The following is a 12,851-nucleotide window of genomic DNA, read 5'->3' on the forward strand; positions in this document are numbered from 1 at the left end:
AGAGAGAGAGAGAGAGAGAGAGAGAGAGAGAGAGAGAGAGATGTGCATTATAAAGGCTTATTCTAACATTAGGTCAGTGCCCCTGACCCAAGGCATTAAAGCAACAGCCCAGTCAAAAAGACAAATTTACTCAAATTGCTGCATAGCATAATGTTATCAATAAACATGGACAAAACTATACTTTATAGTTAAAAACAGTAGCATATTGAAGTAGGGAAGGCATAGACTAGTTGCATGAATCCACTAGTTGGTGCTGTGGGCAGGATTTGAAGGGTTGAGAACTGTGCCTGAAACACAGTGGTGGTAAAAATGGCAGTGAACAGGCAGGAAAACAGAACAGAAATCAGGTTTTCTGCTACACACAGAGAATAAAGTATTTTATTAGTGAGGAAATATTACAATTGGCCCTTTCCACATTTCCACATTGTTTGTGCTGGAAGTTGTTGCACGGTAACGCTGCTTCCACTAAAGCAACTACAATAACAACAATGATGAGCAGAGCGTGTACAGCTTGCTAAAGTGTTCGAGCTTGAAGCAAAAAACAGCCTCATCTCAGTTTTAGGGGTTTGTCAGCTGACGATGAGCAGAGGAAAATGAGATGTGCAAATAAGAAAGGAATAAATTTGTTTTACTTCCGTTTCTTGCGAAAAAAGCCTATAGTGTGGAGCTGTGGTAAAATATAGGCTCATATGCAAAGGACCATTTTGCTACCTTGCTACCTGTGGATTCAAACAATTCAGGAATACTGTTTTAAAACAAGATATCACAAACGTTTCCTGGTTCAGCGTATCTCACTGTGAAATGCTCATTGGTGAGTAGAGATGCAACTGCATTTAGCTTGATAAACCTTCACTTGTTTCCCATCAGAGAGGGACCAGAGCCCATGAGCGGAGAGAAAAGAAGGCTTGAGCAACAAACGGCTCCAAGCCATACAAAAGTGTCCACAAAGAGCCAACAGGTGATACATAAAGTCTGCCTTCCTCTCATAATCACAGAGGAAGTCATTTTTGTTGTCCGATTGTCTTTTATTTCACTTTTCTAGTTCAGCATTTGTTTGATCTGCTTTCAGCGTCAGGCGCAGCGGTAACTCCTTGGACCACCAATCAGTACATCAGCGGTTTGAGCCTGGCTCTGAGCTACCTCGACTACAACGTGCACAATCACCCAATTCACACTCCGTTACCTCAACCCCAATAAATTCATTTAAAACCCCTTCTCACTTGTTTTATATTAGTTGGTTTATATATTTATACTGTACTATGTTGTCATTGTTGAACATTATAAAATAAAAAACAGAATATTACCCTTCTCACAGGTTTTCCTCTCTGCACTTGGATCTGCCTCCCTGCTGCCCTGTAACACATTGTGTCTGACCTGCTGCTGATCCTGATGCCGGTGTGTGTCATGGCAAGCAGCAGTGTGGAGAGAGCCCAGAGGAGTTCAGAGAGATTAGTGTGAGACAAAGGACAGGAGGAGCTCTCCAGATGGAAAACCAGCGCTTCCACATCCTCCACACCATCAGCCAGCAGCAGCATCAGCACCACCAGCCCCACCCACTTATACTCAGCCTGCAATCAAAAAAAATCAATTTTATAAATTACACAATTATTCCTATTTGTAGGTTTGTTGTGTCGGTGTGTCTTGTGAAAGTTTTAATCTCATGAAGTGTGTGTTTGTGTGCACCATTAGCATTCAGTAGCTCAAGAGTTCATAATAATAATAATAACAATAACAATAATAATAATAATAATAATAATAACACCCTATAATATCCCATAAAAACTCAGTTATATCCCCTTAGCATTCAGTAGCCCAAATATGTGTGAACATGTCTGTTCATAATAATAATAATATCACCCCATTATATCTCATTGTAAAAATACAACGAGGCAACTGCACTGTCATTAGCTGATCTGTGGTTTAGAGTTCATCCTGAGTTTAAACTTGAACTTGAGTCACATGCAGGGCCGCCGGAACCACGGCAACCACAGCAAGCTTTTGACCCATCACTTTTCAAAGCACTGTGGCAATGACCCCCTAATTTTTAAATTTGGGACGCAGACATAAAAACCTCAGCTTTCCCTAAACTGCATGAAGCGCTGACCAGCACGAACAGGCAGAGTAAAACTCCAACGCCAATCAGAATCTCCATTTTAGCTGGGTGGCGCTTTCAGACCTGCCTTGGTTTGTGCAGACTGGTCGAAATTTTTCTTTTGTTCAAATTTGACATGTGACTCCACCCGAATTCAGATCCACACCAAACAACTGAACTGCACTAATTCACAGGGAAATTCAACACCAGAGTCTGCACAATCTGCTGCTTTAACATTTTTTACAAATGCTCATATCGTTCCTGCACTGCAAGCTGCTGTAAATAATGAGAGACAAGCAATGAAATAATGATATGCGTTAGATTTTGTTAGCATGCTAAAATTTTCTGCTTTCATGGTGGTGAATGTTAGAGTAACAGAGCACTCGCATCCCTGCAAAACTTCTGAACAATAAACAAACACACACACACACACATACACACATCATCTAAACTGCTTATTCTTCTGGGTTGCGGGGGGTGCTGTAGCCCATCCCAGCTGCCACTGGGCGGAAGGCAGGATACACCCCGGACAGGTCGCCAGCCCATCGCAGGGCAGACAGACAGACATACACATTCACACACTCACACCTAGGGGCAATTTAGCATGTCCAATTAGCCTGACTGCATGTCCTTGGACTGTGGGAGGAAACCGGAGAAAACCCACGCTGACACGGGGAGAACACGCCACACAAACCGGACCCTGGTCGCCCGGCCGGGAATCGAACCCAGGCCCTTCTTGCTGTGAGGCGACAGCGCTACCCACTGTGCACACAATATCACAAAAAAAAAACAAAAAGTGGTGCATCTTTAAAAAATAAACTGATCTGAGACTGCAGCTACTGAAGCAGCATCAAAACTAACACTGACACTGTTCATGCTCAGCTTAGGAGCCTGGTAGAGAAGTCTAAATCAATATTCAAGTAAAAGTATTGATACTTGCTGTGTTACGTTTGGTCTGAAATAACATTGTTATTGTGTACTAAAAGTATAAATGTAGGGTGAAAATTTTAACATTTTGAGCATTAATACCCCATAATACCCCACCATAACACAATGTAATATGCCATTACCATACTGTAACTCAAGTGTGTAAATGTGTGTGTTGGTGTACCTTAATGGAATTCAGTAGCTGTGTAGTCCTCATGCAGTCCTTCGCCTGGTCATACAGCCTGTGTCCCCTCACAAACCGAGATATCTCACCCTCACATGCTTCAAACTTCGGTGACAGGAACCTGCAACACAAGCACAAACTGTTAGTTTGGTCAAAGCTGGAAGTCCAGATTTCCTTCTTTTAAAATATAATGTATAAAACATAAAATGAAAGGTTGTGGGCAGAATATCAGAATCAGAGTCACTTTACTTCGCCAAGTACCCATACAAGGAAGTCTTGGTTTTTCACATGTGTATGACATTAACACACTGAACAGGACAGACAAACACACAGACTGTTAACGAGTATTTAGCTATGAAACAAATTGAGACAAACTGTAAAATACAACAACAATGAATGGGAGACCTTGAATGGTGAATTGTTATTGGACTTCTGTGCTAGGCATAGAATAACCAACATGTCCATATGTCCATAACCAACACCAAATTTGAACACAAGGATATTCATAAGTGTACATGGTACCAGAGCTCCTTGGGTCAAAGGTCAATGATCGACTTTGTTGTCATTTCATCTGACTTGGGAGCATATGTTCTGGACACTCGGGTGAAGACAGGTGCTGAGCTGTCAACTGATCACCATCTGGTCAAGGAAGACTGATGGTCAGACCCAGGCCATGGAAAAAGACTTTCGGCCAGCTTCAAAGAGGTTCTGGACAACTATCCACTGACTCAGGAGTGGTCAGGGTGGCTTCACCCAGGCTGTATTCGGCAGGGGTGGAGAAACTCTGACTTCAAATGAGGATATTGTCAGTCAGTGGAAGGAGTACAAGGGACTCCTTAATCCAAGAGACAAGCCTCCCTCACAGGAGTAAAGGCCAGAGGCTTCTGGCGTGTCAGGTTCCATTTCCCTGGTGGAGGTCACTGAGGTAGTTGTGAAGCTTCTCAGTGGCAAGGCACCGGGTGTGGATGAGATTCGCCCCGAGAAATGCCTAAGGCTCTGGATGTTGTGGGGCTGTCATGGCTGACACGCCTCTGCAATATTGAATGGACCTCGGGAACAGTACCCTTGGACTGGGGTGGTGGTCCCTATTTTTAAGAAAGGGGACCAGAGGGTGTCAGTCTCCCTGGGGAAATTTATGCTAAGATGCTGGAAAGGAGATAGTCGAACCGCAGATTGAGGAGGAACAATGCCCATTCTGTCCTGGCCATGGAACAATGGACCAGCTTTTTTACCCTCTCACAGATTGTTGAGGGGGCATGGGTGTTTGCCACCCCAGTCTACATGTGTTTCGTGGACTTGGAGAAGGCTTATGACCGTGTTCCCCGAGATATCTTGTGGGAGGTCCTCCAGGAGTATGGGGTGCCAGGGCTACTACTCCAGGCCATTCAATCTCTGTACTCCCAGAGTGAGAGATGTGTTCGTTCGCAGGCTGGAACAGGTGGCAGCCCAAAATGATGTCTGGTTCCACTGACTTACATTAAAAATAAAGTGTGTTTTTTTTCCTTCTCCTGTAAAGTTACCATTTTGGAGATACAAGGTTTTGTTCCGACAGCAATGATGTACAGAATACTCTAGAATGATATTAATATATGCCGAAATGTGTTGTGTAAGTAAGAATTATGCTACAGGATAGGATGCTCTTTTATACCCAATCATGTTACAGATCTGTTGCCAATTAACCCCATTGGTTGAGATGTTCAAGCCCAAACCTAATCTTGCTGCAAAGATCTTGAAGAACTGCAGAGGCAATACAAAATACAGTCATTATACACCCCAACCAAGAGGGCACTTTTACAGTCTGAGATCAAAGGAGCCTCAACCAGCTACACCGGTGTCTATATGTGCACATGTCTGTCAGCGGAAATAAATAAGTTGCCACAGAAATCAGTCACTAAACAACAGTTCCAAGCTAACAGCAGAACTGAGAGTTGGACAATTTGTACTGACTAAGAAAATATACAAAAACAAGACAATAATTGGTTTATGCATTAAAAGATCCAAAAAGAACATCAGAATTACTGTGGTTACTTTTGCTGTACCTTTGTACCTCTACAAGCAGATAACATGTCTTTGTAAAAATAGGAATTAAATCAGACAGTGCTAAGAATTAGCTGAAAGGGTAGTGTTGCTATGTAGTTTTAATAAAATTCTAATTTGACACAGAATAAAAAAAGTCACCCAAATATCATAACTATCATGGCTTTTGTGATAGTACATCAATAAGTCAAATTTGTGCATCCAACAAATAGTATATTTTTTCACTTTGGCAGTCACTGTTTTCTTCATAAAAGGGACTGAGAATCCAAATTGATTAGTGCAATTTGGAAAGAAAATTTTAGAAACCTGCAACAGTCATATACAGGTATGACCCATCAGTCTAATGAGTGGGCTTGTTGGTGTTCGTTTGAGAATGTTTTGGCTTGAATGAAAGGGGCTTTAATGTCCCAAACATCTTAAGTTCTTTAAAGTTTGTATTTGCCACATGTAATAAAAAGCTGTGGGAGATTACCTGATTAAGTTAATCACACACTGTTTATTCTCTTTGGTGATGTTATTTTCAAACAGGTAATGCTGCACCTGCTGCTTAGCATCTATATCTCCCTGCTGGTAATTATAGTAGAGCTTCCTCCAGGGCAGAAACTGCAAAAGAAAAAAAAAAGTGACCATTAGGAACACAAATCCACCAGGACAACTCTGATGTCCTGTGAGAGTCTTGACCTGCAAGAGTCTTTATCTGGAGTCTTGACATGCAAGAATCTTTATCTAGAGTCTTGACCTGCAAGCATCTTTACCTAGAGTCTTGACCTACAAGAGTCTTTATCTGGAGTCTTGACCTGCAAGCATCTTTACCTAGAGTCTTGACCTGCAAGAGTCTTTATCTGGAGTCTTGACCTGCAAGCATCTTTACTTAGAGTCTTGACCTGCAAGTGTCTTTATCTGGAGTCTTGACCTACAAGAGTCTTTATCTGGAGTCTTGACCTGCAAGTGTCTTTATCTGGAGTCTTGACCTGCAAGTGTCTTTATCTGGAGTCTTGACCTACAAGAGTCTTTATCGGGAGTCTTGACCTGCAAGAGTCTTTATCTGGAGTCTTGACCTACAAGAGTCTTTATCTGGAGTCTTGACCTGCAAGCATCTTTACCTAGAGTCTTGACCTGCAAGTGTCTTTATCTGGAGTCTTGACCTGCAAGTGTCTTTATCTGGAGTCTTGACCTGCAAGAGTCTTTATCTGGAGTCTTGACCTACAAGAGTCTTTACCTAGAGTCTTGACCTACAAGAGTCTTTATCTGGAGTCTTGACCTGCAAGAGTCTTTATCTGGAGTCTTGACCTGCAAGCATTTTTATCTAGAGTCTTGACCTGCAAGAGTCTTTATCTAGAGTCTTGATCTACAAGAGTCTTTATCTGGAGTCTTGACCTACAAGAGTCTTTATCTTGAGTTTTGACCTGCCAAACTCTTTATCTGGAGTCCTGACTGGCGAGAACCTTAATCTGAAAGATTTTTTATCTTGATTCTTCACCCTTGAGAGTCTTAATCTGTATGATTCTTTATCTAGAGTCTTTACCTGAAAAAGCCTTAACTGTGTAAGATTCTTTATTTGGAGTCTTTACCTGTGAGAGTGTTAATCTGTAACGCTCCTGATCTGGACTCTTTATCTGTAAAAAACCTTACTCTGGAAGATTCATAAGTCTTAATCTGTGAGAGTCTTTACCTCTGGGTTTGATATGATCTCTCTCCAGGAGCGGCAGACACATTTGACATGGAGACACAGCTGCTGTATGGGCAGGTAGGAAAACACAGCCTGCAGCAGGTGAGATGGAAGGTCTTGGATGTTCACTTGTGATGGGTATGAGGTGTTTGGGAGCTTTGCCTCTGTCTTCAATGGCACCTGATCCTGTCTCAAACTCAAAGGCCTGTAGTATTCAGTGATCTTCGCTTGGTTATTGTCTGTCCCTGTGTCTGTGTGAGTGTGTTAGAGAAATTAAACCAAAACACACATATGATTGTAATAGTAATAATAAAGAGTATTAAATTCCATTCAATAATGGTTCTGCAAATAGGTTAGGGCAAGAGAGAGAAGGCTGCACAAATGTAGAGGCCATGGCCTTCATCAAACAAAGAAAGGTGTATTTCAGCTTTTTGCCAACAGATGACAATCATTCAAGTTGCCTACACAGCTGATTAACAAACACACCCACAATGGGTGTTTGAGAAAAAAAAGAGACCCCCAAAAACAGGAAAAGAACGAAACACTACAAATTATCAGGTGTAACACACAATTCTACGAGGTTTAAAGGATAAGCCCCAAATCTACTTCGTCATTCAACCTTTTAAGCAATGCTTTTCCGCAGCCCCACCCCACAAAAGCTAAAGGCTATGTTCAGACTGCCAGCTAAAATCAGATTTTTGGCATATCCAGATTGTATGCAGATTGAATTTTGATAGTTTGAACAGGCAAAAACACCATGAAATCTAATTTGTGCCAATCAGATCCAAATCACACTCAGAGGTGGTTTGAAATGCTATTCCAATCAGATTTTTACAAACACTTCTCAGTCCGGACGCTCACATCAAAGATTTCAAAGTGTCTTTTGCGTCACTCACAACACGATAGACAATGACAATGTCAAATCATTTTGAATGTTCTGCCTATAAGACCCTTTCACGGTAAACTAACACATTACAACACAGTTATTATGTTTCAACATAATTTAGCTTTACTAATCTGATATCTGACACAGATTAAAAGCCCAACTTCTGCCAGAAAATAAAAGCTTAAAAAAAGCAAACTGCTTGCTGCCATGTAGTTGTTTCTATGGCCATGGTAACACCCTGTCAATCACTATGTACTCTGATATGCCTACACAGTCCTGGTCAAGCAGAGAAGTTGAGTGAATCTGTGGCTTTCAAATTATGATTTAAGGTTTATTTTTTCAATTCTGTGGTATTATAGAGATTTAATTTGACAGCCCCATTAAAGTAATCCTGAGGAAGCTGCTGCTCTTACCTGTCCTCCTTCTTTTAGCAGGAGTCTTTGGACTCTTACTTTGATTGATGTTTGCTGAGAAAATAAAAGAAATAATCAATAATTACCATTATTTAAAACACTCAAACTTGTAAAGCTAACATTTGCATACATTACATACTCCACTGGTGCACTCACTCACACACAGTGAAATTATCTTATGTAGATATTTATTAAAACATCCTTGTGCTTTCAGTTTGCACCAACTAATGAGCCCATGTAAGTCTGACTAAACAGAAACCCTAAAGCTAAGATGAGTCATATGACTCTGGTCACAGAGAAGGAATACCAGTAAGCTTTATGAATCACCAACATTTTTGGAAACCACACCAATTCCTCCCAAATTTAATACATACCTAACACGGGTCTGTACATAAACACTTAGAAATAAAGGTTCTGTGCAGGTAAAAAATTTTTTCAACAAGTCCACAGTGTAGTTCTTCAGCTGAAAGATGAAAGTGAAAGTTAACAGTGAGCTGCTCCTGCAGGCCCAAGCTGGATGACTCAGCTGCTCTTTGTTTTTTTTGGCGCCATACAACTGCAGGCTTTTTAAGTCCAAAGGAAAGTTTAATTCTGATTATAAAATTTGTTCACTCAGCCAAAAATTAGTATGAATAATTTCTTGTTCTTTTAATGAAAAAAATAACACCAACAATAACAAGAACAGCAATGATGGAAAATGTGTCATTCAGTGCTCGACAATGCTCGTTAGCAGTAGCAGTCATTTTATTCAAAAAATTCTATGAAGCAAAGCAAAATAATAGTTTTCATCAACAAAAGCAATGTTGACTAACTGACACACATTTCATTTATGTAATGATTTACAGTGATAATGACAGTGGTTGCAACAGAACAGTTGCTGCATTATTTTGAGCTCACTGTTTTCAATAAAATATATATAAAAATGCTGCAGGTAAAATTATTAAATGATTTTATTATGATGCTACTAGCCTGCAACATCACAGATTTCAACTAATTAGAAGGAAGTTGTAAGAAAGTAGGAAATGTTAGATGTGTCCAGAATTATGAACAGAGCTGCAGACGATTTCTAAATTCACTGAAGAGCTGTATATCATCCAGAATGAAGTTCTGATAAAATTAACATTCAGAATGAAGTTCTGATAAAATTTACACCCAGAATGAAGTTCTAAAAAAGCTTTATAATTTAATTACTATAAACAGATACTTACAGTATATTATTTGTCATTATATAAATTTTGACGTTGCTAAAAACACTTGAAATATTGAATAAAACATTTTTAAAAACATGCTGGACTAAAGCATATAGCTTTTCAACCTGCACCATATAAAAGTATGTGAATTCTAAGATTTTTTATTATGGCAAGTGTCTACAACCTACATCCCTCAATGCATTTTTCCACAAAGTGCACTGTCAAGCTCTGTCAAATCAAGATTTAGAAAACAACACACCAGCCGACCTACAGAGAATAAGAATGGATAAGTAGAGAAGAAGTGTGGCTAAAAGTAGATAAATGTGGATAAAAGGAATTAAAATTCTCTTACCTTTCCGCTTTGGCGCCATTATCAAACCGCTCTGTGTGCTGGCACATTTAAACAAAGCTTCTGGAACTCTCTCACAGAAAGAAGGTGTGACTTGGCACGCTGTTTATAACCGATCATGTCAGCATGTCATGACGCACTGAGCTCCCATAGGGATAGATAGAGAGAGATAGGAAGGGAGAAACAGAGCGAAAGGAAGGCGAAAGAGAGACAAATGAAGGCCAAAAGACAGAGAAAGGAAGGCGAAGGAGAGAGAGAGGAAGCGCAAAAGAGAGAGAGAAAGAAAGGAAGGCAAAAGAGACAGAGGTAAAAGAAAGATAGAGACAGAGATAGAAGGGAGAAACAACGAAAAGAAGGTGAAAGATAGAGAGAGGAAGGGTGGAAGAGAGAGAAAGGAAGGGTGAAAGAGAAACAAAGGCATAGCTGTAACTAGCTGTGAGGTCAAGACTTCGACCGTTTCAGAAAGTTTTTTTCATCTCCATTTCTGGGATTTGAGGTGGAAACAGCAGCATGCTTATAACGCTTTAGTGTACACAGGTTTAACACAGGCGGTCTTTTTAAGCCTCTGCCTTCCCAAACTGATCACAATCTTATGAAGATAGAGTATTATTTCTGATCTCATCTGTAGTTCTGAGATTTTCAGCATGTATTTTCAGCTACTTAAATAAATATTAAATTTATTAAAGACATAAAATTCAACAGTGTAACTGGAATCAAATCAGTGTATGGAACAGTAGTAGCAGTTAATGGAAGAACAAAGGGATGAATAAGAAAAATGAGAAGAAAAGGTGCATATCAAAGATAAAAAAGAGGAAGGGATAAAAAGAGAGAAAAGAGCAGAAAATGTGAGAAAGGAAAGGAGAAAAGGAGAAAGGAAGAGATGAAAGAGTAAAAGGGAAAAGGAGAAAAAGGAAGGGAGAAAAGAGAAAGGGGTGGAGAAAAAAGGGAAAGGAAGGGATAAAAAAAGAGAAACAGAAGAAGAGAAAAGAGGACAAAGGAACAAAGAAAAGAAAGAAAGGAGAAGATAAAATAAGAGAAAGAAACAGAGAAAAACAAAGTATGAGAGAAAAGGAGAGAAAAGAAAGGAGAAAAGAGAGAAAAGAAGGGATTAAAAAAAAGAGAAAAGACTGACAGGAGGAGATAGAAGAGAAGTCTCTTCTATGCAAGATGGCAGCGCACTGTATGGCTCCTGTTAGGGACGTGCGTTTTATGTTAAATGTACTCTCTATTCTGACACAGTCGAATGCAAGGTTAGTCTATAGTCACAGTATTCTGTTCAGACTTTGTGCATCCGACTCATCCAGCAGTTTAACCAGCGGTTTACTGGCTTTGGGACCCAAAACACTCCACGAACTGGGGATTCTACACTGGCAAAACCCAGAGGCCTGCACAGCAGCGGTCTCACCTACCATCACTGACCGCCGGAGAAAGCAACATAAGTGGTGCGAGAGACCACTCAAACGTGGCACTCGAGCTGGTGTTAGCGCTAGGCTAAAAGCTAACCCCCACAAACCTGAGCTTCCATCGATTCTGCTGTCTCATGTCCACTTGCTGGAAAACAAAATGGACTATTTAAGACTGGATTTAACCACCCAACGCAAGGTGAGAGACTGTTGTGCCATTATCTTTTCCGAGACATGGCTTGATTCCAGCATTCCCTATAGTGCCACTAGAATGGATGGGCTAACAAAGTTCTGTGCACTCTAAGTAGTAAATCTCGGAGAGAGGGTGTATGTGTTTACATCATGCACAGTCATCAGCATTACAGCTATTTACGTTCCCCCCAGTGCTAGCACAAAAGATGCACTATTGACACTGTACCAGTCTGTCAGCAAGATGCAAAATGCCAACCCAGACTGTGTTTATATCATCGCTGGAGATTTTAATCAGGCCAATCTGTGGTCAGTACTACCAAATTGCTACCAACATGTGGACTTTACAACCAGGGGAGAAATCACGCTAGATCGGGTTTACACAAACATCAAACAGGCATTCAGGGCGGCCCCCCACCCCCACCTCGGAAACTCAGACCATCTCTCTGTTATGCTAATTCCAGCAAACAGGCCACTGCTAACCAGAAGCAAGCCATCTGTGGCTTAGAGGACCTGGCCAGAGGGAGCAGTTTCAGCACATCAGGACTGTTTTGAATGCACTGACTGGAATGTGTTCAGAGAGGCTGCCACTGTCGACCAACACATCAGTCTGGGGGTGTCATCAAGAATATCACCACACGTGCCAACCAGAAACCCCAGGTTACTAGAGAGGTACATGTGCTTCTGAGAGCACGTAATGCTGCCTTCAGGTCTGGGAACAAGGACACTGTTAAATATACTAGAACCAACTTGAACAGGAGCATGAGAGCAGCAAAGTGTGCTTATGGTCAGAAAATCCAGAGTCACTGACTCCAAAGACCCCAGGCACTTGTGGCAAGGTATCCAGTCCATCACAGATTACAGGTCCCCCCCCCACCACCCTGCGATGACGACACTGACTTCCTCAACACACTCAATACTTACTTCAGCCAGTTTGAGGAAAATAACACTACCACAGTAATGAAAGCCACTCTCAGTCTGGACGACAATATTCTGTCTCGACCCAGTTGATGTCCGGAGGACCCTACACAGGGTCAACCCATGGAAAGCTGCACAACATACCAGGGTGTGTACTCAGGGAATGTGCTGACCAACTAATGCATGTCCTCACAGACATCTGTAAGACCTCCCTGAGCCAGACCATTATTCCCTCGTGCTTCAAGGCCACCACTGTCACACCACTGCCAAAGAAGTCACCGGCATCAACACTCAATGACTACCACCTTATAGCACTCACTCCCATCATGATGAAGTGCTCTGAAAAGCTGGTCAGAAATCACATAACATCCAGACATTTCGACAATGCTCAACCCACTCCAGTTTGCATACCACCCTAACCGCTCCACTGATGATGCCATATCAGTAGCACCTCACCTGAGTCTGACCCATCTGGAGAAAAAGAACAGCCATGTGCAGATGCCCCTCATTGACTTTAGCTCCGCCTTCAATACAGTCATCCCCATGCACTTGGTAAGGAAACTTGGCCCATTAGGTATCGACCACCCACTGCGC

At 41.3% G+C, this 12,851-nt stretch overlaps 1 protein-coding gene across 1 annotated transcript in view; it reads right to left on the reverse strand.

The window, feature by feature from the left end:
* Positions 1-9,819, reverse strand: part of LOC118803489 (F-box DNA helicase 1-like) — a 47,458-nt gene extending 37,639 nt beyond the window's left edge. The window contains exons 1-6 of the mRNA XM_036563980.1: positions 9,751-9,819; positions 8,209-8,262; positions 6,913-7,160; positions 5,713-5,843; positions 3,204-3,324; positions 1,375-1,568 (exon numbers count right to left, since the gene is read on the reverse strand). Coding sequence (XP_036419873.1) covers positions 1,375-1,568; positions 3,204-3,324; positions 5,713-5,843; positions 6,913-7,160; positions 8,209-8,262; positions 9,751-9,769 — 767 coding nt within the window. The 5' untranslated portion in view covers positions 9,770-9,819. The remainder of the gene's footprint in view (positions 1-1,374; positions 1,569-3,203; positions 3,325-5,712; positions 5,844-6,912; positions 7,161-8,208; positions 8,263-9,750) is intronic.
* Positions 9,820-12,851: the final 3,032 nt, after the last annotated feature.

This window comes from Colossoma macropomum, unplaced genomic scaffold (genome assembly GCF_904425465.1).
Source record: "Colossoma macropomum unplaced genomic scaffold, Colossoma_macropomum, whole genome shotgun sequence".
In the NCBI taxonomy this organism is placed as follows: domain Eukaryota; kingdom Metazoa; phylum Chordata; class Actinopteri; order Characiformes; family Serrasalmidae; genus Colossoma; species Colossoma macropomum.